The sequence below is a fragment of the Rhopilema esculentum genome, chromosome 10 (assembly GCF_057945365.1).
Source record: "Rhopilema esculentum isolate cy_ngs chromosome 10, ASM5794536v1, whole genome shotgun sequence".
Classification (NCBI taxonomy): Eukaryota; Metazoa; Cnidaria; class Scyphozoa; order Rhizostomeae; family Rhizostomatidae; genus Rhopilema; species Rhopilema esculentum.
Genome location: NC_142824.1, coordinates 7674858 through 7699947, shown reverse-complemented (window position 1 = coordinate 7699947; position 25090 = coordinate 7674858). Strand labels below are relative to the sequence as shown.

Sequence of the window (25090 nt, the reverse complement as noted above, 5' to 3'; positions counted from 1 at the left end):
TAATAAAATACACTCATTTTTTATAAGAAACCGTCTATAAAAGCCAGTACTCGAAAATGAGAAAAGGTTAAGAAACTCCAATACTCGAGCAAGAAACTGCAAAACTGATATAGATTGAGAATAAGCAAAAATCAAGAATTTCTTGATTTTCTTTTGCTAATTTTGACTAAACTTACTTACACTACAAACTTAAAAAAAGAATAAAACTACACAGTGATTAGGAAACCAAATTTAAAGTATCGAGGCTCTTGTTTTTTGAGAATAACACAGAAGTATTCTAAAAACTCTTGAGCTCTAAAATTTTGTGAACCTTAAGGAACTGGGGTACTCCCTGTCGAGGATGGTTTCTTATAAAAAATGAGTGTATTTTATTTAACTGCATTTATTATTCTGTAATTGGCTGCTCTTTGATTTACTCCAAATCATTATTCATATTCGTTTTCTGCTAATAATAATGTTTCTGAGCACAATTCGCGTCTTTTTCTTCTTTTCTCGAAACTCTAGGCCAGAGGTCGGCAACCTTTATAAAACAGGGGGCCAAATTTGATTTTTGAAATGCATACGAGGGCCGCAACTCAAAATACAGTATAATTTTAATAACCTAACTACTAATCTAATCAATAAAAATGTATTTATCGGAAAATGTACTGTAACGTGGAAGCTGTACGTAAATACAAACATAGATGTAAAGTACATGTTCACTGTTCAGTGTATTACAAGAAGCTAATGGGCAACTTGGTGCTGCACGTCCTTGGCCAACTTCTCAATATTTGGCAGAATTGTTGATGTTGGCAGCCGCAATTTGCCTTCAAGGTGCTGATCAGTCATGCGAGTTCGCAGTCGACTCTTCGCATGCTTCATCTTTGAGAAGAGACTTTCGCAAAGGAGAGAAGTACTTCCAAACATGCAACACATCTTCTTGGCATGCTGCACCAGACCTTGATATGAACCATCATCCACCATGGAGATACTCCATATAAAACGGGATTATCTGAGTTTCCATGTATTTCTGTTTCAATTCACTGGTACCCTGCAGCTCGATCAACTCCATTTGAAGATGGAAAGTGAACCAAGTTCCATTGATTCAGCTGAGTTTTCCAAAGATGTAGCATAAGCAGGAACATGACATGTTCATACATGACATTCACAAAATGACAATAGCCTTGAAGCTTCTTCTTCAGCTTGTTCGAGTGACTAGTAATGTTAACGAGACAAGAATCTAAGATCACTGAATCAATATCGAGCTGACACTCGTGCATTGGGCCACATTATTTACAGGTTAACAGGGGCCTTCCGGGCCACACAAAAGTACCTTGCGGGCCGCATGTGGCCCGCGGGCCGCGGGTTGCCGACCCCTGCTCTAGGCGGTACCCTTCTGATCAAAACATCATGTAACGTAAGAATTTGTCGGCGCCTTTGAAAAAAAGTGATGAACTCGATTTTACTCTGCTTTCGTTCAGAGTAAAATTTCCAATGATGGAGGATTAACAGCAGATAAGCGCATTAAATAGACCAATTCGACTTACGGCCTCATTTTGAAAAATTCTTCAAATTATTTTGTACAAAATTTTTGACCTCAGATTCGGATTGCGAGCAATGATTTAAGTATAATTTGAAGTTTTCATTATGGTATTGCTCACGATATTGATTTTATGACGACAAAAAGATAAAAATTTTATAAGGGATTTGACCGTGATTTGTGACTAGGGTGGCAAAGTTTCCCCCCGAATGACTTTTGCGGTCAAATCCCTTACAAGTTTTCAAACTTCATTTCTCCGTAAAATCTAAAATATAAGCACAAACAATATGAAAAATTGTATCCGGCCTAAAATTATGGTGATAAAACCAAATTTGAGCTTTAAAAAGTCGTATGATTAGGTTAGGAGAAATTTTCAAAACGAGGCCGTAAATCGAATTGGTGTAATCTGCAGCAAAAATGGACAATTTAAGTATGTTACACGATCACTTTTCAGCATGTTGGTCCAATATCGAAAAAAGTGATGGTAAAATGTGATCGTGTAACCCGGCCTTAAGGCAAGCTCAAAATGGCGCACGGTGTACTGACGAAGGACTTGTTAGAAGATGGTAAAAGAGGATGGGAGAGCTTAAACATAGAATATTGTTATTGGGTTCCTCAAGCTGATATTGAAGGTCGAGTTCCTGAGGAACTCCATGGTACTTTCTTTCGAAATGGACCCGGACTGAGTGAAGTTTACGGAAAGAAACTCAAACATCGTAAGCATCTAAAGCTCGACTACTGTCTTTGATGTTATATTTGATTAAATGATTGGTTAATTCAAATTAAAAGCCATTGAAAGATTAAGTTGATGCAACTTTAAACAAGTTTTCCAATGAAAAAGAGTTACGGGGATATTAGTTTGATAAGATTTTATGTTACAGAGAAGGGATCAAGTTACTTATGGCGCATGTAAACAACTTGTTGTCGTGCGTGCAGTGCTCGTTGTCTAATTGTTTCTTGTGACAATGCGGCCCTATAGTATAGCTGGGATTCTTATGTTCATTTGGTAAGACAGTAAACAGATTGCGTGATTTTCCTTTTTTTCATTGATGAACTATCACGCAAGAAAATCGTCTGGCGACCGGATCATGTAATTTTGATGGTATAGAAGTGCAAAGTCCACCGCCGTTGACCTCATAAAATACTTTTTGCTTACCTTATGATGTGCAACTATTAAAAACCCAAAAGCGAGGGAATAATTTGAATGAAATCATCAGTTTTATTCATCAGTGGTGGCCTGGAGCCGCAGAAAATAGACAAGCGGTAAAATAGGAGAATCCGGTCTCAGGCAGAAAATAGACAAGTCCCTGAAACCTCAATTTTTTTTAAATAATCATTTATTATGTTATTTTAAAGAGCTTAATCGCATTAGATAGCGCTTTTTACGATTAAGAACAACATTTCAGGCCTTGATAGGAATTCAACAGTTTTAAAAATGAGATTCTCTAATGTAATTACTAGCAGACAAAGTCTTATCGTAAAACTACCCTGTCATTTTATGTCAGAATGATAAATCAATCTTTTTCTAGTTGTACTTGATTGAATTTAATAATAAACGTTCTATATTTTATAAAAAGCAAACGAAAACAAACCTTCCTTTGGCAGGCCTCCGTTCTTGAGGCTTACCGCTGAAAAATGTACATGATTTTAGCCAGTGATAAATTATGTATTCAAAAAAAATTTGTTTTGATGATATTTTGTTTTTGTTTTAAAGTCTAGGCAAACAGTAACTTTTCAATACATAGCTTTTAAAATTTCAATTTTTTTCAGGCAGCGCTACAAAATTTTCAAAAAAGTAAATTTGCTTTAGCCCATTACAGAAACATCTACAATTACAAGAACCGCCCTCCTCCCAGGGCCAAATCGAGTATTAATGGTACTTGGAAAAATAGTGCCTCCAAATTGATTCAAAAAGCTGCCACTGGGAGAGGCCAAAATAGAAGAGTGATTAACAGTGTCGTGGTCGTGGCGAGGCAGGCCTTGTTAGAGAAGGGGGGGTTGTTGCCTAAAAAATTTTCTGAGTGAAAAGAAATTCCAGCAGTAAAGAAATTTCGAAATTACTTGAAGATGGCCTGGTTTTTTCGATTTGGTACCAACAAGAAATATTGAAACCTTCGCGGGAATATCATCAGGGAGGGATTTCAGCGGCAATGATTGGGGGGTGTTTGATTGGATTTTGGTGCCACACATTTCATGTAACTGGAAAATGATGGAAAGGCCCATTTTAGAAATAAAACTTCTCTCTTCAAGGTTAAGAAGTTAGGAAGATAAAAAAGTAAAATTGTTCCATTATTTTTTCGCTATTGACTACCAAAAATAGTTTTAACCGAATCAAAACAAAACTTACCAAAGGACACACAAATTTTGGGGGGTGGCGCATCTCCTACAGCCCCGTCCTGGTAAATATGTCCCTGAATATCATATTAACCAACGAAGTAACAATCATTGCCTGATTCTTTATTGATCTCTGAAGACGTAGGGCTCTGAACTACATACAATATTTCTTCCATTGAATTGATTTCCCCTGAAAATTACTATAAAACTACTATTGGGGGGCTGTGACAACCCAAACCCCACAACCTTTGTTCGAGACACCTTCAGTGATAAGAAGAATAAGGCATCAATCTGAATAAGAAATTGAGCTTTAAAAACATGTCCAACTGTTCTGTAAAACATCTAGTCATGCTTTAACTCGTATTTCAATTTTCATGGAGCCTGAGAAACTAAAACCGTTCATGTCTCAGATTGGCTTGGGTGTTTCGAGAAAGAAATTTGAACTATAAGATAAACTGAATTTAAGAGAGGGGCTTATAATAGCATATATTTATGATGCTTCTAGCTTTGAACAATTATTCGAAATGATAGCTCTTTAAGCGTTCATAAATTGAGCCTGTATTTGCTTTTGGTAGACGTCTACAAAACAAGATCACATATACGTTTTAGCTTCATAAAGCTAGCTTTGGTGGAAAAAATTCCTTACAATCTAACGTCTCTTGATGAACTACAATTGTCAACTTGCCTTGGAATCAATATCAAACGATCATTTTTTTAGAAAAAAGTACGAGAAACACTATGACCAGAGTTGAAAAACTCAGACTCTTTTTAGATATTCAAAATATAAATTTAAAAAAGCCCATAAATGTAAAGCTTGCAAAAGCAGATAGTGTAAGATATTTTATTCAAATTTTGGTTTGTTTATTGTAACAAGTATTTCACTAATTTTAATAGTAAATGTTTTCAATAGTAAGTTTTATATTTTTGTAAGTGATAGGTAAGCATTTTCAGCCTTATTTATTTGCAAACCTTAAAATATTACTGAAAATAGAGCTGTGGAGGATGTAAATCAACTACTACTGGTTTACTTTTTTATCAGAATGGTAGGAATTCTATACCATCTGTGACTTATTCAAAAACTGCCCAGAATTTGATTCCTTGACCTGTGTAACAAGTTTATCTGGTTCTTTAGCCAAAAGAATAGTCGTATATCAGCAACTAATTTTATATCGTCGGCTTTGAATTATGGGAATCATTTGGGGGAAGCTCTTTGTGTAATTCTGCATAATTTTATCCGTGTAACGCATGATATTATCACATATTCTTCGCTTTATGTTAGCTAGTTGCTGTTTTCTAACAAACAAGTCTAATCTTGTTATTAAGGTTTTGTGGCGATGGTTTTGTGGCGATGGATCATTTCACAAACCTTTATTGAAAGTTGTTAGGAAACGCACATCCGTTGAAACACATTTGTGTCCTGTCTAACGCATATGCGCTTCACGCCATTCACAGCTAGGCCCTGCATGTCCGCCATTACACTGTAACACTTGAAACGCATATGTGTCTCGGCCCATGCAGAAACGCATAGTACACCGGCTCCGACTTTTAACACAAAAAGTTATTTGCAGATTTTCTTCTCACCTCGCTGTGATTTCCATTCTAATCGAGTTTTTGAGCAATTCTTTGCAACATTTACGTCTAGAACAACCTTTTTATTTATTTCAAACAAAATATTGCCATGTTTTCTAGCACGGCTCCGACTTTTTGCCTCATTCTATGATGCGATACAAGAAATGTTTGATTCTCGCGTAGACTCGAGCAAAGTCATATATGCATATATTCATTTTGAATCGCTTAGTCAAAGACAATACGAGTTTTTCTGCATAAGGTGTGGATACTACCCTACTATACTGGTAGGTGATTTGAACCGAAAAGTGGCTTTTAAGTATAAAGCTTCAAATGAAAATCTACCAGATGAAAGTGAAGATGATTATGTGAACTGTATGGACTTTTGGGAAAACGTAGGTAAAGACATACTGAGTAAAGGGTTTATTGGCAGAAGCTTCAAAGGGCTGTTAATGGAACCGACGTTATCATTTTGGGCCCCCTACATTGGAGCCGATACTCGGTCTGGTCATTTCGTCGTTAATAGCGAACATAGAAAAATTCGTAGAGACAACGGTGAGCCTGAGTCAGATTGTCGAGAACTGTCGGAAGAACGATTACTTGGGCATCTTTGTGAAAGTAAGCTTCCAGATATAAGAAAATTAGCACGTGAGGCAAATGTAAGCGCCATTGGATCGAAGTTTGATATAATTAACAGAATTAAAACTGCTCTTGGGAAAGATAAAGGAGGCTTTAATAAATTTTTTAAACAACGATTTGGGTTTTCAGGAGGCTGGCTAACAATGGCTTGCAAACATGGCGTAATTTACGCGATAAAGTTCCTCCTTAGAGCTGAGAGTCCGAGAGACTATATTGACGTTTTAAGGAGTCTGAAATTCAAACCCAATATTTTTATTTGCGACATGGCGCATATAATTGCATCACATGGAAACAATTTCGAGACCGATTTCTTTTTCCCAAACGAAGGAAGGGTTGCCGAACCATCACAAGGAAATGTTCGTCTTGCTTTAAATGGGCATTTAGAAATATCCTTTCCATGGTTAGATCGGAACGAGGCTGGTGAAGATGTTGATGGGTCTGAGGGGCACCCAGTGACCAAAAGTAACATTCATTTAGCCCTTTTGGATAGATTCCACGAATCCAATACAAATAAGGAAGTCGAAGCCCTGAGGCGGATAGGATGTGTAAGAGAACTTCGTGGCAAGATCAACAGTGAAGTTGTTGAGCAATTACATAATGTTTTCAATAGAAATAAGCACTTTCTCAATCAGATGACCCAACAAACCATATATTTCTTTTTAAATCAATAATAGATTTGCATAACGAAAAATTGAATCATACTTTCGCCGAAAGAAAAGGAGATTAAACAAATTTGGTTCTAAATTTGGACTCCCTAGGAAGGGCAACCTTTGGACACAACTTCACTGATGATGTTGACAATGCCAGTAGCTGGTCGTTCATGCAGACCGAAAGAACTATGAACAGTATCCATTCTATGGACATAGCACCTGAGAATGCACAGAATGCATTCTGTGAGCACCATGCCCTAATTTCTTTGCAGTCGAAAAATTCTACGTTGTGTGATAAAAGAACGGTGTACCGTTCGTTGTCGATTGATGACCAAAATTGTATCGACACGAACTCAGATTCGGCGGCCTCGATTTTGTCACCAGGAGTTTGCGACCCTACTGTTAGTATTTTAAGACATCCAGAAACAGAAAAGGTATCGAAATCATTTTCATGCTCCTCTGCCTTATCAACATCATTACCACCAAAAATTGATTATTGCGTGGAAAAAAATAATCTTAATAACCTCAGAAGTGACAACACTAGTGACCAAAGCGAGTATTGGGTTCAAAACTTGAGGCTGGGGTATCACGAGAAAGCTTTATTGGAAATGCGAGGGTCTTTAACAATAACAATTGTAGATGCTGCTTCAACTTTAATGCATTCGGAATTTTCAGAGTTTTACGGACTAGACAGCGTATCTAGGTTGTCAGATTGTGTTGGGGATGGTCGCCTATTCATTCAAATAGTACCTTTAAAGCAAAGTAGAACTGGACAGACTACATGGGCAGTATTGTCAAATGTTTTTTCGATAAAAGGTTCTGTTGATCTTTATGATTCTTCAACAAGGTCGTATTATGTACATGAAAAAAGAGAAGTGCGTTATCATGTGTCCCTTGAAGTGTTTGCTGCCAAACTCCCAAGGACAACCTCAAGCAATTTCAGATCAACGTTGTTAAAGTAACGAAAGTTAATAAGATGGCACAGACGGGCGTTGCCGCTATTTTTCATGCACTTTGTCTGTGTAGAAAACTAGATCCTAGAAGGATACATTATCAGTACCAACGATTAAGAAGGCTCTTATTAAAAAGTTTAGAAAATGAGTCTTTCGACAATGTATCTATAAGCCCTGTATCTAAAAGCCAATTCCAAAAGCCCTATTCGAAATAAATGTAAGAAACTTTACTGCCACTGTAATATGCCCTACACCAAGGAACCTATGACTGAATGTTGTGTTTGCGATTCATGGTTTCACAATCGTTGCGAAACAGGTCTTTTTAAAGAAGAGAATTGGAAATGCTGTAATTGTAGCAAAAACCAAGAGCCGTCTAAAAGCAAACGAAAGAGACAAAAATTGCATTTATAAGCTTTACATAGCTGTAAAGTCTTCAAAGATGTCCTCTAATGCTAGAATTAGCAGCTGAAATATAATTGTAAATAAGACGTAACAGTATAATACAAAATTAGCATAATAATGATATTGTAGTATAATAAAACATATATTGTAGTTTTCTCGTCTGCTATCTGCCTATCTTATCATTCGCTACATGCCTATCTTAACAGTGAAAGAAAACATGGCAATATTTTGTTTGAAATAAATAAAAAGGTTGTTCTAGACGTAAATGTTGCAAAGTTTTTGTACTCTGCGTATAACTTTTTTGTAACAGTTGTAACGTATTAACATTTCTGTGCAGTTGAACTTTCAAAGTATGGCGTTTAAGTATGAACTTTGAAACAGAAACGCATAAAAGTATTTCTTACAGAAAGTCAAAGCCAATAGATGCAAATATGATTGATGCATATGTTTACGAGGTCAAGGTTGTGTCAACACAAATTAATTTAAGTTGTAAATTATTTTCATGACAGGCACAGCGCCACTGGGGGGCTAGGGGGCAAGGGGGCAAGGGGGCTAGGGGGCTAAAGGCTCACACTTTGGTCAAGATAAATTTCAGTCTGGGAGATACTTTTTAGCCTTACTTGATACTTTCAAGGTGTAATTTCAAAAAATATTCTTTCACGTCGGCCCTAACCATGGTGGGACCTCCTGCCTCACTAAACTTTATTATTAGCCCACGGGCCCAATTTCATTTCATATAATGCACCAGAAATCATCTGCCGTGAGATAGAAGCTTTTATTACAAAGGAAAACCAAATTTGACACTTAATTTACGCTCACATAGAGAAATAGATATTTCATAGGCAATGAAGTTTCAAGTTTGTTTTTATTGCTTAGAAGTTTGTCCTTGGTAAAGACAAATGTACACTGGTAAAGCTTTCACTAGTAACCTATAGACAAACCTTTTGCTTTGAGGTCTGTAGGGCAGCACTCAGTTTTGCAGGGCAAAAACCCCTTTCACCCTCCTCCATTGGTGACACCCCCTCCCCCCTCAAGAGTTCTGAATCTTTTCTTAACTTGGCAGATTCAGCATTTTTGGGGGTTTACTCGGCAAACTCGGCAGTGGCATATTAAAAATCAATGATAGTCGATGGCATATTTGATTGTTTTTATTTTCATTTAGATTTGATCCTCTTCATTCATTGGCATGTTAATGTTTTAACTGTTAAATGGCAAACTGAAGCCAGTGAGAACCAAAGCCCAGAGTTTGGTGTGCGAATGATGAAAATAGTTTTTCTAATATGTTTTTTTCTTTTCGGGAAATTTTGTCAAAAAAGCGAGTCCCCCACATAAAATAATATCCCAGCTCTAAAGAGCTGCTCTTTCTTGTTTGTTGAATTCATATTCTGTCACAATCTCAATGTTTGTGCGTCTTGGATTCCATGTTTTTACTCTGATTGCCTAGCCCCCCCTGTTGGAAGGTCAAGCCCCTCTGTCAGAGAATTTCTAGTGCCACCACTGCCTATAGGCCAGAAACCAGAATAATTGCATAGTTTTTTCCAACTTATCTTGCCTTGGTGTCACTTCTTTTTTATACAATTTGCATGTTTCCTAATCGGTTTTGTTGGTGTTTAAAGTAATAGTTATATCTGATACTGTGATCTATAATTTTGAGGACATTCAGGAACTTTCCAGTCAATGAACTGAATGCTTTTTGCTTGAGCCTTTGTGCTGTGAACATGTTGTGTCATTTAGGATGTGCCTTAGAAAGGTTACAATATGATTTCATTTCCAAGCATGGTTTCTAACTGAGCTGTTTTGTATTGAGAATATATTTAAAGTTATGTTTTGCGAATATATTTGAAATTATATATTGAGAATATGTTTAAAATTTGAATATATACACAAGCATTTGTTCTCCAGCCATTGATGGTGATGGTATGGTTTGCTCCTTGACATTTATTGATGATCAAGTGCATTTCCAATCAAAGTATGTTTTATCAAAGAATAGACTGGAGGAGAATGCAAAGAAAAAGTTTTTGTATGCAGGACAAATGGGAACTAGAAATAAAAGACTCGTTGGTGACAGTTTGAAGGCTCTGTCTTCCATGGTTACTGGAAAGAGTTTGAATTTACAGCTTCGTAATCCATCAAATACCAATGTTTTTTACTGGGGTGGAAAGGTAGATGGTTTACATTTGCATTTTCTTTTAAAACATTTTGTTTGATGTAGAAAAAAAATATAATTTAATTAATATTTGCTCAAAGGGATAACAATATTTATTACCGTAAGGGCACCTTTATCAGAGTTCAATCTTTAGTGTTGTTTTTTCTGTTTTTCAATATATTGGTACCTTTAACCTCTGTTTACCCTATAATTTTTAAAGTTGAAGCACCCCAAAACCATCCTACTGGTAGCTTCATCAAATACTGCCTGACCCAATGGCTTAGATAGAGGGGGGTCAGAAACTGCTATTTTGTCAAAAAGCTTCAAATCTTGTCAGAATTTTAACTTGGTTTTCTATTCATTATATAAATGTTACATTTTTGAGACAAAAGTTTTTAAAGCTGAATATAGCACAAGAATTTCTGTAATAATGTCAGAAGAATTTTTTATTTCATCTCTAATGTTGATATGTTATCTAAACTTCTAAATCTAAACTTTTTCCCCTCCTTTAAATTTTCCCCTCTTTGCAAATTGTCTGACCCATATTGCTTTATGGTTAGGTTGGTGATACTATCAGAAAAGCACTTAGGTTTTGACAGGGATTCACTACAGCTTTTTGCAGCAGAAGCATAAAGCTTGTAGCTGCAACTGTTTATCATTTAATATTAATACAGTTGGTTTTGCTGTTTTTAAAGTTGGCTTGTATTGGCATATAGGAGCAGTGGCATACCAGGGTTGGAAAATTGGAGCAGAAAGAGATTGGGGGCAGGGGGTTTGGGGGTTTCACCCAAATGAAAAATGAATGTTAATATTCTGAATTGAATAAGGCTCTACGTGTAAAAACTGGAGGCTCTGCGTGTAAAAACTGATTTTCAAAAGTTGTAAGTAAATGTCTAAAAATAATAAACAGTACTCGAAATTTTCAAACAAGTCTGTTTTCCTTGGAGAAAAATCTGCAAAATGCCCGACAAGCATTTCAGAATCCAGTTTTTAAGGATTGAAGCATATTAGTTTCTATTCTATCTGGAATGTCTAAAGTATATGAAGGACTTTCCTATATAAACCCTAAGACGAGGGGAAATTGTAAAACATTCTGTAGACGTACAGGCGAGGGTCCCCGGCGAGTGAACCGAGCCGAATAATTTTCACTGGCTTTTATTATAAGATTGGCAGTTTTTTGTTAGAAAATACTTTCAAAGATATTCAGCCATTTTCCCAATAGCATATCTATAAAATATTACAGTTTCTGTTTCTCTTCTTAATGATAACTTAAGTTTCTCTTCTTGCAGCTTCTGTCTCTTTATGAAACATCACTGCCGTACTGCCTTGACCCACGCAATTTAGAAACACTTGGACTAGACAACTTGAATGGAAATCTGTCTCTTGGATGCCTTGGTGCACATTTCAAAATTGACGCAGTTAATAAGGTGGTACATTGCAACAATGATTTATTCTTTGTGAAAGAATTTTTGCCCCCTTTTCCAAGGACCTTTTCCTATCCTGTTCCTCACAATTTGCTTGTCATGCAGAGGGAAATGAAAAGGGGAAGAGGGAAGTGACCCAAGTTTTATAGACAAAAAATTTGGTAGCAAAAAGCTATTGTGCTTTTAAGCTTTCTATTGACAAGGGGGTTTAAGGGGAAATTATCCCACTTTTGTCCAGTAGTGGTCCCCCGAGTTCTTCTACAATTGGGTAGAGAGGTAGGTCATTTGATATTGATTTTGATATTGATCAATGGAAGAAAGCACATTGTTCCATGTTAATTATTCCATGTTGCAATGGAATAATTAACATTAAGGCCTTTCAAGGCGTGTGCTCTAAGAATTGCTCTGCTTTGGATCTTCCTCAGTAACCTCCCCCCTCCTAGCTTCTATTTTGTAGCAGCTTACCACCGGTCGGTATTTTGAAATATTATCCTTTATCAAAGAAGGAAAATTGGAAAATGGTGCATGGTCAAGAAAAACGGAAATTGTCCCCTTTATCTTTGTTGAAAAGGCCTGCTCCCAACCAGAATCCTCATTTGAATATCTAATCTCTCTGTGGAGTTAACGCTCATCATGTTGGTGGTAACTTAACTCCGTGCTTCTCTTCTAATCTTTCTTACAATTCTTTGACTTGCAGCGTCTTGTATGCTTCAGCCAACGCCCTGGATTTCGACGATCACCATGCCTGGATGTTTTCGAGTTCAACGAGGACTGGTCGTTGCACCAAAAACAAAGACGCTTAATAGAAGGACTAAATTACATGCACGACTTTGCTCTTTTGCCCGAGTACTACATTGTCCATATCACTCCGTTTGTCAAGGTAACTACATGGCTGTCGCTCAAAATTGCAGCAGGATGGACTTCACCTGGGGAAGCGATGGAACACCATAAAGATCTTCCTTCAAAATTCGTCATTATTCCACGAGATCCAGCAAAAAGTGATCAGATTGTAACAGTTGATACCGGAACATTTCATGTACGGCGTTATTTATGCTTATAAACCTTAATATATGTTTCTTGTCACTCTACAACAAGTATTTATTCATCGTTCGTAGCACTACTCACATTTATTGAGGTTCCTGTCACAAGTATCGAGAATCATTATGGGATTGTACCAAATGAGAAATCATTATTCTGGTCGCGATTTGTCTAAAATATCTTCAGTGTATCTCATTAAAGAGTGCTTGATATTCCTCCAATATGTTGCATTTTCAATACATTTAGCAATTTTTTATTATCCTGCTTGTTTTCTTGTTTATTCCATGCCCATTGTTGGTTTTTTAGTCATGTAGGACATGGTTACCTGAATATATCACTGCCGCAGTTATGCTGTTAAGAGTAAGATAATTATATATGAATGTATCTTTATTTCAATCCTGGCAGATTTTTCATTTTGGAACAGCCGAGCAAGAAGGCCATTTATTGAAATTTACAGCTCCATGTTTGGGTCCAAAATTCAATATGGACTTTGATAGCGAGGTATGGCTAAGCAATACCAGTGTTGCACCTGGGAAAGTCACAAATTTTGTCATAGATTTAAACAGGAAGACATCATCTTTGATTTCATGTTTACATGTCTTAGACATGTAAACATGAAATCAAAGATGATGCTTCTGTTGAGTTTCCAACAACCCATCCATACAGGCAAGGACAGTCAGGAACACGGTACAATTATCTAATGGCAAATGATCGACCGGGGGAGAATATCCCATACAGAGATGTCATCAAGGTAGGAAACATTTCGCTTCTATCCAGTTCGATTTGCTTATTTTTGTGTCAAGAGGTAATGATTGCAGGGGCGAAACTACTGGCGGGGGTTGCACCCCCTCCCCAATCTTCAAAAAAGCAGATTTTGTCGGACAAATTTATGGCTGCCAGTATATCGGTTGGGCAAATCTGGAAATTTTGTTTAAGTCGCAATTTATTGCTACTTTTTGCCCCAGCTTGGTTTTTGAATTAATGGTTTTTTTACTTCATCTTCTTTTTTTATATTTACATAAAATTTTTACAAAAACATACACAAATTTACCAGACGATACCACAAAGAGCATGGGAATACATAGCAACCCTGTGGTAATTTACATTCAACATATGAAACTAAATTGACTACAATTTAAAGATACAAAATGAACGAAAAGAAGAAAACTATTTCTAGAGAGAGGAGGGGAGAGAGGAAATATGTTGTTTGTATCACCAATTTATTCAAAACGTTTGAAGGCCTGGCTGGAGGATGAGGTAAGGCCTGGAGGAGGCCTTACCTCATCTTTTATCAATCTCCGCCCAGCTGGGAAAACAAAACAGAAACGAGGCAAGCAACAGCAAATGTTGTTTAGACTTGTTTTAACAGAGTTAATCCACTAGAAAAAAATACCACACATGACTTGATTACCTATTGTCCTGCTAAACAATAGTTCTTCCGTTCCCTTAATTTCTCCATGTGGTGATGGTACGCCCACATAGCACGATAGCTAGTGCACTCTCATTCTGCAAGCAGAACGAGACAGATAGATACGCTTTACAAGCTTTTGGATTCTTCTCTGGAGGCATCACCCAAGACCGAGGCGTTACGTTCAAGTTTTTTCTGTTGGAGCCATGGTTACCCTATGCACTTATTGGAAGTGTATTTGCTCATGTTTTTTACGACCACAATAAGCCTTGGTGAGAGCGTTCTTTATTTCTTCTCTTGACAGTGTGCATTTTGATGTTTGCTCCCTATTTTTCGAATTTTCTGTAACCACTTATTTCTTGAAAGACATTTCCTGATTATGAAGTAATGGTACTGGCTTGGACGAAAGTGTTCCTCTGTTAACTATGGAGTCATGTACTGGACATAATGGGTACCTTTGTTTCGTCGACGCGATTGTCTGATCGTCGAGGCGGATTTCTCTTCGTCGAGCCGGGTTTCACTTCGTCGAGCCGGTCCTGTATCGTGAAAGCTGTCGTTTCGTTGAGGCGGGTTGCTCTTCGTCAAGGCAGGATTGATTAATCGTGACAGGTCTCGCTTCGTCAAGGCAAATGTCACTTCGTCGAGACATTGAATTGAATTGATCACTTTCATGTAGTCGAGTCGTGTTCCAGGGGGTAGTGGTTTATAGCAAGGAGCGGAAAGAGGCGGGGAGAGGAGGAGAAGTGTCTTGAAATTATTTTTGATGAGCAGCTTGATGCCTATCTTGCAAGAAAAGTCGTGTATTTTGATGACAGATACTTCCTATTGTAAGCCGGGGCACAGATTACATACTGACTGATAAATATTTGGTCCTCAATTTGCTTTTATCAAGTTGGTTACAATTTCCGTTAGGTAGTTTCGTTTTTATTAAAAGTACCTAGTAGTCGGCCTAAGTAAGCTGTAAAATAGCCATATTAGTTTTTAGCATGCTGTAAATAAAAAGGTGATACACCCTTTTTTAATGAGAATGTTATAAAATATTTCCAGCTTCGATATTCTTAGGATATTTTTGTTTTGACCCTGAATATATTCTGTTAGTATTCTTATTTTTTCAATCTGAATATAAACGCTTTTTCAAAACGCTCACTGGGGCCCCCCTCACTCTAAAAAAACCACGCTTTTTGAAAAACGAGATATAGAAAGGTCAGTTCTACGATTCAATGCTCGACGTTGCTAAAACGAGGAACAAGCGGAACAACCTAGTAACAAGTGGAACAACCCAGTAACAACCCAGTAACAAGCGGAACAACCCAGGAACAAGCAGAACAACCCAGTAACAAGCGGAAATGTGAATTAATTGTTTAGTAAATACCACATGGGGGCGTTTATAATCCAACTCTCTGAAGTTTGTGTGGGCTAGAACTATCAAGAGGCCGTCAATCATGTCTTCATCAGTTTCGGAGGCTTTGTGATTTTGCCAACGGACAGAGAGAATCTATCGACCCCGGATCGGGACGAAAAATAAATAGTAAAGCATGCCTAAAGGGGTATGGGGAATGCTCCCCCAGAAATTTTTTGAAAATGGTGGCTGCTCTGGTGGCTATTTTGGTTGCTAAAATAGCTATGCTGGGTAAACTGCTCTGGCGGCAGTGGCTAAGATAGAGGGAATCAGAGGGGGGCAACAAAACCCTGTAGAGCTAGACCGAGGGGCAATTCACTCTTGAAAATTGCGTACAAGATTTTACCAAAACAAAAGGATTTCTAGGGATTTTCAGATAAAGCAATAGGATTTTTATAAAAGGTGTACAAGATTTTCTTGGAGTGATTTGCCCCTCGAGCTAGACTCCTATTTTGTCGGAAAACCTCTGGTCTTCTGGAAATTTTCTATGTTTATCTACTTGCCTTGTTTTATAGGAAAGAATTTAAAGCAATGAAAATAAGAATATCTGAATATGTCAAAATATTTATTTATTTCAGTTCTGATGTCGTTATATTTTGTGTACTTAGATATGATTGTATTTAGAGTGTATTATGGCTCTTCAACTAATTTTATTTAGATAAATAAATTTTTTTATGATGATGATGATGGAAACGCCAAACATCGGTTGCGTGTTTGTCACCCTACCATCAAAATTTCACGATATTGCGCCATTCAATCGCCTGGGGAGAAAAATGACATTGATGTGCCTACAAGAAAAATCATAACCTGTCGTGGGATAAAAGTCGGAAAATCCAGGAACCAGGAAACTGATGGTTTGCCTAGAATCATTTTTATTGAGGCGGAAAGTTAACCTCTTCTTTAATCCAAATTATAAGTTGTAAGAGGCTGCCCATTGTATTCCTTCCCATGCAGTACATTGTTATAAAGGAAACATACTACAGTAAGACAATTATTGGTAGGGCTTCAGAAACCCCCCCCCCAGCCCCCCGGCTCCGAAGGGGCCTGAAAAATGTGATTGCAACAGGGCTACATGTACAGATTTACACTATGGCATGCACATCTATTTGCAACAGTGTGTCTGTTGTGATCGAATGTATACGCATGCTTTACTATTTATTTTTCGTCCCGATCCGGGGTCGATAGATTCTCTCTGTCCGTTGGCAAAATCACAAAGCCTCCGAAACAGACGAAGACATGATTGACGACCTCTTGATAGTTCTAGCCCACACGAACTTCAGAGAGTTGGATTATAAACGCCCCCATGTGGTATTTACTAAACAATAATTCACATTTCCGCTTGTTTCTGGGTTGTTCTGCTTGTTCCTTGATTGTTCCGCTTGTTACTGGGTTGTTACTGGGTTGTTCCTCTTGTTACTGGGTTGTTCCGCTTGTTCCTCGTTTTAGCAACGTCGATTCAATGCTATGAAAATCTCAAAACAGGCAAATGCTGAAAAATTAGGCACAAATATGCTGAGACTGAGCAATATTCTTAGAATATTCTTATAAATTGGATGATTCTGAGTTTGAATATTTTTACGAACAATGTTCTTGAAAAAGAAAGTGTTGTGGAGGGTGAGTCAGTGGCGTAACACAGTTTAGGGCCGCCGATTCTAAAACGAGGAACAAGCTAAACAACCCAGTAACAAGCGGATCAACTCTCAATTTCACCTCATTCTTGTAAACTTTTTATAAATTGCGTCAACTGAAGCTTCTATTTCTCAAGCTCCAAACTCAAATTCATTTAATATTCAGCAACCATTTTACAATATTAGAAGTCAATAAAGTGTCGATAAAGATAATTAACAATTTTAACAGCAATTAACATTTTAACAAAAAAGTTTCCTAGGAAGTTGGGAGGAACCGAAACGGTGTTCGAGCCCAAGCCCTAAATTTCAGTGAATACAGTAACATGATTATAGTAAAAGTGAAAATGATTTATAATGACAACGTTCTAGGTATTAAACGTTACAACTTGTAATACAAGATGATATGAATTCGAGTTTTACATTTCAAACAGTAACAGAAAAGGGCCGGCGAAACGTATTTGAAAGTGGAGGGGCCAAAAAATCAAGGTTATGAAAGGTTTTAGGAAAGGCCACCATGGTTGGCGGCAAGAAAAATTTTAGAAATATGGTATTTAAGGTATGGCCAGAAACAGTATCTAAAAATGGATTATGACTGAAAGAAAATCACTGTCAACTCAAAATGACAGATTATGCAACAAAAATTCTTCATTTCTCGTATTCTCAAAAATTTTCTTTCCAGCAGTTTCTTTCCTTCTACAGTTTTTGAGAAACTTCCCGCCAAAAAATAGACCTTAGGAGCGAATTTTAGGCTACCACTGGGAAATGACCGACTTTTTTGACCAAATTCCCATTTTCAGTTTTCTTTTTGTCCTCTTTGGTAAATACATAGTTACCAAGCTTAATCTAAGGTCATTTTAAAAGTATTACTAGGTACACTTCAGGCACCGCGGAGCGCTGAGAAAAGTGGGGGTCTAAAAAGTGTGGGGTAAAAACAGTATAAAAAGAGGCTTTACTGGTAGTTTGTTACTTAAAATTTGGCATTTTTTGCAAAAAGCTAAAGCCCCCCCCCCCAGCCCCCTGCTTCGCGGTGCCTGCACCTACTTACAGAATGGTATACTAGATTTCTTTCAACTTTACCTCAAAAAAAATTATTCTACTCTGCAGAAAGGTGAAGGGGCCATGGCCCCCCGCCCCCCTGTTTCACCGGCCCTGCAGAACAATTATATAATGATAAAGATAAAAATTACGACAAAACAAAATGAGGAATGGGGTGTAAAATAAAGAGAAAAGAAAGAAAAATGGGGAGGGGGGACTCTTTAGATTAGTAATGAAGAAATCAAATATAGATTTTTTAGGTTCACATTTCATTATATATTTGTAGAAGCCAGTTGCGAAGCTATTTCTGAAATGATATCTTGCTTGACTTAGTATGAAGTTCCAATGAAATCTCGTTCCATATTTTGATTCCATAAAATATAATGTTAAGCCAATACGTTTGCACTACATTTTTGACAAATTAAGAACAATCCAGGCCTAAAAGTTGGGAAAAAATTAAAGAAAGCCTGTCTAAATTTGAATTTACTTGTTCTTTAAAAAAGAGTGTGATTGGGATATTTGTGAAAAAATTAATTGAAAGCTACTGGGAGAAAGTGAAGCTCCTGGGACTCTTCAGAAAATCTTGAGCTGGGCCCCTTTGAACAAACTTCATGCTTCTTCGAAATATTCTTTCGTGTTTAGAAGGACGTAAACGCCACTTCCCCTTGGCTTCCAGCTGCTCAGATGGGCATCCAGTTGCTTAGCAAAAACAGTTTAAAGACACTTCTCCTCCTCTCCCCGCCTCTTTCCGCTCCTTGCTATAAACCACTACCCCCTGGAACACGACTCGACTACATGAAAGTGATCAATTCAATTCAATGCCTCGACGAAGTGACATTTGCCTTGACGAAGCCAGACCTGTCACGATTAATCAATCCTGCCTTGACGAAGAGCAACCCGCCTCAACGAAACGACAGCTTTCACGATACAGGACCGGCTCGACGAAGTGAAACCCGGCTCGACGAAGAGAAACCCGCCTCGACGATCAGACAATCGCCTCGACGAAACAAAGGTACCCATTATGTCCAGTACATGACTCCATAGTTAACCTAGCTTAAAAGGTCAGGGGTCATCAGCCTTGACCTTCCGTTAATGGGCGCTCCGGTGATTTGGTGTCCCGCCATTAGGCCATAGAACGACTTCGTTTTTGCTTTCGAAGCGTTAAATAAGCAGCCTGGGTGTACAGAACAAGCAAGAGCTCCCTGCTTCGATTATCATCTTTTTAGTCATCGTCATACATATGTCAGTAGGCGTAACTATACAACCTAAGACTGGTCCCTCGACCCTTGCCACTATCCCTCGTTTCGCTTAGCTTGCGGACAGGCCTTTTGGAAATAGTAGTTTGCATGCATGCGGTGGGGCCCCTCAGTCATGTTTTGCTCTTTAACCTGCCATTTTAGGCAACCCACTTCCTAAACAACACCCCTTTCACTAGGGTTCGGCAAAACTAAATTGTAAAAAACTAAAAAAAAAACAAACAAAACAAAGAAAATATTTTCACAAACGTCATTTTTAAGGGGTAATCGTTACCTGAATCTTGCTCATTGCTACTTTCGGATCACATTTATTTGATTGATTTGTTTTCTTTTACAAGAGGTGTCTTGGTACCTACAGTCATTTTCATTTGTCGCGTTTTCATTTGTTCAACAGTATCATATCTGTAACACCTTTGGCTTTGCCTAATTGCCTTTGCTTTGCCTTTGGCTTTGCAATGATTGTTACGGTCTGTATACACTGATAACCGAAGAATTTGTTTTGGGTTTAGCGCCAATGAAAAAAGTCTTTGTAGTTGCCTTCGCACTATCTTAGCAGATTTTTTCAAGTGTCATTTTGGTTTCATTTTTTGCTTTGCCTGCGAAAGTACAGTCATTGCCTCCATACACTAATGGAATTAAATGATTTGGCTATTAAAACAGAATTTAAGATGCATCGTTGCCTAAGTGGATCTTAAAGTGTCATGCCTTTTTTTTCTGCCCTCTTATTACACATGCTTGTTGGATAAATTGTTTTTGTTTTTCTTTATGTGCTATTGACAACAATTGTCATGGTAATCACATTAAGGTAATGTGTCCAAGCAAGCAACTCTGCGGGGGTTTTTCGGAAGCATGTGATTTTTCATGTCATCGCCCAGCTATTATGGTTGTTCTGTTTATCTACCCTGCTGCAAGGTTAGCTTCTCATGTGAGCAGTTTTGTGTTGCAGGCATACTGACCAATCGCAAGCCTTTATTTTGATGTTACTTGACAAGTTGGGTATAGGCAGTCCTTTTATATGGACACATTAAAAATTTGCTATTCGCTAGCAATATATTGTACAAATCGCACTGGCTTATTGCCGTGTTATTTTTTTTCTTGTGGCAAAGTGTCAGGTTGGTTGCATTTTGCTTTGCCTAAGCAAGGGTGGTGGCTCACTTACACACTAATTTAATAGGGTGTTTTATGTCATTGTAATCCCAGTTGCCAATTACATATCTAGAAACTGGCCAAATTGCATGGTTTAAATAATACAAAACAAAACAAAAACGCCCCGCTAGGTGTAGCTGTGAAGGTTATTTAGGAGACATTCGTCGTTCCCACTTGAAACTCAATACCATAAAAGTGCTGTTCTTCTATTTATAGCGTTAAACATTTATCAAATAGTAGGAAAACGGTCATTCATCAGTGACAGGCATGTCAGCATTGCCTTCAATCCATTTTTGTTGGATGGTAGAGGTTATTGTGGGATCTGTGTTTAATGTTAAATCGGGTATCGTCAATTACTGTCACATGGAGATAATTATTCAAGCTGTGTAAAGAAATGAAAAAAATTTCCAATACCCGTCTTTTTGTAAAGAAGGACAATGTGTTTTTCTTAACCAAGATTGTTGGTAAGGTGGCAAGGCATGGTATTCCTTATTATTCCAAACATGTCAAAATTATGCCAAATTTAAAAAATAAATCATAAAAAAAAATCCTGCTTTATATGCTATGCGCTTTCAAAATATGGTATATACTAGGGCCAAATTGGCAACCTTCAGGAACTATATTTGTAATTCCATTCTTTCATTTATATTGGGTAGCTGATTTGCATTGTCTAAGCAGGTTGTGTAAATCGTTACACCAGTCTAAAAGAGTAGTTTTTTGTTGTTGGCGGAGCATTGGAATAATTGAGACATTTACCTGGTCTGGTACCGGAAATCAAGACTTTCTGCATGTAAAAACGAAAGCGCTCCATTTTGGAATTCGCTTGCAGGATCATTTTCACGCGGTCGCGCCATGAGTGGTGCTGTTTCACAGGTCTCGCTCCAATATCGACCCGCGCATTTACGCATGATTGGATTTTGTTTCGCAAATTCATGCGTCGAAAATACGCTTATTGCACAATCACGCCAAAATACCTGGACCCTCCCCCCTTTTTCAGCAGGGAGGATATATTTCCTTTTCATTGCAAACCTGTTTTTGGACCAGGTATTCCTGGCTTCAGCGGGCTGAATGTTTTACTATTATTTGGGTTGTGGACCAGGTCAGGCCTGGCTTCAGCGGGGGAATGTTTACTATTAATGGCAAACCTGTTTTTGGACCAAAATTACAATCTTTTTGTCATTGACAGGGAATATATTTGCAATTGCTCTCTTTCGTTTGTACTGGGTAGCTGATTGGCATTGTCTTTCATTTTTCACTGCCCAGCTGATTTTCATTATCTAAGCAAGTTTTTACAAATCGTTCGGACTTAAGATTAGTTTTTTACAATGAGGCAACATCCCAGTTTTATAGAAAAAGGGTTGAATAAGGTTGTTCCTGGCTGCAGCCGGGAGGATATTTTTTTTCCTATTCAGGGCAAATCTGTTTGGACCAGGTATTCCTGGCTTCAGCAGGGAGAATGTTTTGCTATAAAATTGCGAACCTGTTTGGACCAGGTTAAACCTTGGTTCAACAGGGAGAAGGTTTTTCTTTAAATTGCGAACCTGTTTGGACCAGGTGAGTCTTGGCTTCAGCAGGGAGGATGTTTTCACTATAAATTGCAAACCTGTTTTTGACCAGGTTAGTCCTGGCTTCAACAGGGAGAATGTTTTCACTATAATTGCTAACTTGTTTTGGACCACATAGTTCTGGTTTCAGAAGAGAGAATGTTTTTACTATCAATTGGGAAAACGTGTTTTTGACCAGGGACACTTGGCTACAGTGAGGAAAATGTTTCACTTTCAATTGAAAAACGTGTTTTTGACTAGGGACACCTGACTACAGTGGGGAAAATCATTTATATTTGCCATAATGCTGGCATGTTAGTGATTACAAACCTTGAATCAGGTTAGTCCTGGTTCTATTTTTGGATGAGGGACTGTTTGTATTTACCACAACGTGGGCATGTTAATGAATTCAACTCAATAAAAGCTAGGTTAGTCCTGGTTCGTAATCAGGGATGAATGTTTTATTTTTTCCACAAAGTTGGCATTTTATTTATCACAAACCCACTTGGGCGTGGCAGAAGTGTTTTTTCACAATATAATAAGTTGGAAAAAGGTTTTCTTTATTTCAAATACAACAGGATTATGACAATTCAGCTGTACTCCTGCTTGTTGAAATGATTATTTGTTTTTGCTTTAAATTTTATCAAAAGAAAACTCTCAGATTTTTGGAAAAGTTCATTAAATTCCATTTTTGATTTGACCAATCTAAATTACTAAATGTAGAATTTTTTTGTTTTAAGATGATTTATGATAGCTTAAACAACCTTAAACTTTGTCATTGACAATTTTTAGCAATACGATCTAACACAAAAAATCAACTTTTTCAATTTTTGTCAGAAATGCAGAATTTTTAATAGTATGATAATTTTTCTGCATTTGGGACAGTAATAAAAATTATTTGTTTCTATAATCCATTCAGATGATTGAGGAACTTTATATCTTATGAGCGTTATCCTTTAATTTAAACAATATTTCAACTTGCCTTTTCCCTCCAACATTCAAATCAATGATCTCATTTCCAATATTCTCATGATCCATAATAAATTCTGTGGAAATCCATAAAAAATTTCCTGTCAGTACATCAATGACTCAGTCGGAAGAATGAAAATCTAAAATTTAACCAAAGTCCTAAATTCAAATACTACTTTTTAGGTTATAAGGCTATGAAGACATTCAGAGATTTCGAGAAATTGAAAAGTTTTTTCATTCCCACCTACCTTCCTCCAAAAAACCTCCGTATATTCAGAAATTTCATTTTTTCATTTCATTTCATATTTTCAGCAGTTAATTACAAGTTTGAATTAACATAAATAAAGATGCTGTTCCATTTTAAGAAGAATCGCTCAAGTTACATCCCTTGAGGGTAATAAAACATTTCAATGTATTTAGGATCTATTTAAACAGAACATTTGAATAAAAATACAAGTTCAAAACATAACCGGTATGTCAAATTGCTAAAAACAGTGTAACATTTTCAGAAAGATGATTAATCTATCAGTACAGGTATAAAAACTAGAAAGATTAATGCTAATTGATGACAAAAGGTAATAAACAACCTGAACACTTACTGTGTTTTCTTCGCTTTTCCTGTCTGCTATCTTTACTATCTGAAGTTTCAACCCAATCTAAAATGGAAAAAAATAAAGGACTCGTTTCTAGAAATGTTGTTTGAAAAAGAGGCTGGCCTATTTGAGCCACAGTAATCTCCAGTGTTCTAACTTGAAGGAAATTTCCTTGAACTAAGGAAATTTTTGATTTTTTAAGGAATTTCATTTGTTAAGGAAATTTAAAGGAAATTCCAAAGTTTTGAGACATTTTTTTGATTACTTCTATGATAAAGGAAAATTACACATTTTAAACCAAATCCAGCATTGAATTAAAAGTAAAGCAAGAGAGGGATATGAATCATCAAATGGGTCTTTAAAAACATTTTTGAGAATTTCTGACCAAGAATTTTCAGACAAACACTTTTTATATGATAGGTCAATATCAACTGTAATTTAACGTCAATAACATGGGTGTAATAGAAAAGCTGGGAAGAAACGAGTCTTGAACTTTTTTGTGCTTGGCAGTAAAGGGTAGCCAAAAAAGAAGAAAACTGAGAAAACTTCAAGGGCTAATGTTTCCTTCTTGAAAGAGATGGAACGTTCTTGATCAAAAATCACCTATCACAATTTCCTTGTGAAGGACTGAATTTGTTCTAAGTACAAGATATCAGACCAAAATATGAGGTACCTCCGTCGACACAAGAATACTGTTTCTAACAACTAAGATTTTGAAATTAAGATAAAATGCTGGATTGTCGATAAAAGTATTTAATATACTAAAATGCGTGCGGTACAATATGATGAATAAATAATGATCAATGTAAGTAAATTGTACCAGGAAAAGTTTTAAAAATAATTAACGACGTTTCGAGCATAGCCCGTGATCCTGATAGCGACATTTCCAAAAATTTTAACCTGGCGAATCACACAGATAATGACATGGTAGGTCTTGTGTAGCCAGAGTCGAAACTCAATAAGAGAATACTTCTAGTGGTTACTTGTATGAGATCTATCACAGAATAACCAAAACACAACAAAACAGAATTATATACAAAGGTGGATATTACGTAATGTTCTTAAGGCGAATACCGGGGGTAGATGTAATGCAATAACTATACTCCCTAACATTTCCCCCTTCCTATAACTGAATAGCTGTCCATGGAATGTTCTCGGGAAAATGACGTGCTCTTCTTTCCCGCAAATTATATCGTCTGTAGGGTCGTTCATTGTCATCATGGAATTCCTCATTGTCCGTATCGGTAGTGTAGTCTTCGTCAGAACTGGTATACACCCTTTCTTCATCAGATTCAGAGTCATTTGTCTTTGATGCGAAACGATCCAGAATATCATCTTGACGAAAGGAACGATCATGAAACATCACGTCTTGAACTGGACGATCTGTGTTTTTGTCCATGGCAACTGGTGTTAAGCGATCATGATGAACGGTTTTCGTTTC

General features: G+C 37.1%; 3 protein-coding genes across 4 annotated transcripts in view; 2 read left to right on the top strand and 1 right to left on the bottom strand.

Moving 5' to 3' along the window:
• The window catches only part of LOC135684950 (BTB/POZ domain-containing protein KCTD3), a 41055-nt gene extending 17353 nt beyond the window's left edge, over window positions 1-23702 (bottom strand). The window contains exon 1 of one of the 2 annotated variants that reach the window (XM_089110969.1): window positions 23656-23702. The gene's annotated coding sequence lies outside the window, so the exon portion shown is untranslated. Of the gene's footprint in view, window positions 1-23069; window positions 23134-23655 lie in introns of those variants that run through there. The other variant, XM_089110970.1, reaches the window with a different exon arrangement.
• LOC135686073 (uncharacterized) lies at window positions 1755-19440 on the top strand. Its single transcript, XM_065202230.2, has 5 exons — window positions 1755-2235; window positions 9966-10225; window positions 11499-11636; window positions 12331-12669; window positions 13077-19440. The coding sequence occupies exons 1-5, from the start codon at window positions 2046-2048 to the stop codon at window positions 13281-13283; spliced, it is 1134 nt and encodes a 377-aa protein (XP_065058302.2). The 5' UTR covers window positions 1755-2045; the 3' UTR covers window positions 13284-19440.
• The window catches only part of LOC135684972 (uncharacterized), a 33751-nt gene continuing 22879 nt past the window's right edge, over window positions 14219-25090 (top strand). The window contains exon 1 of the mRNA XM_089110971.1: window positions 14219-14351. Within this exon, the coding sequence (XP_088967097.1) occupies window positions 14297-14351 (55 nt within the window). The 5' untranslated portion in view covers window positions 14219-14296. The remainder of the gene's footprint in view (window positions 14352-25090) is intronic.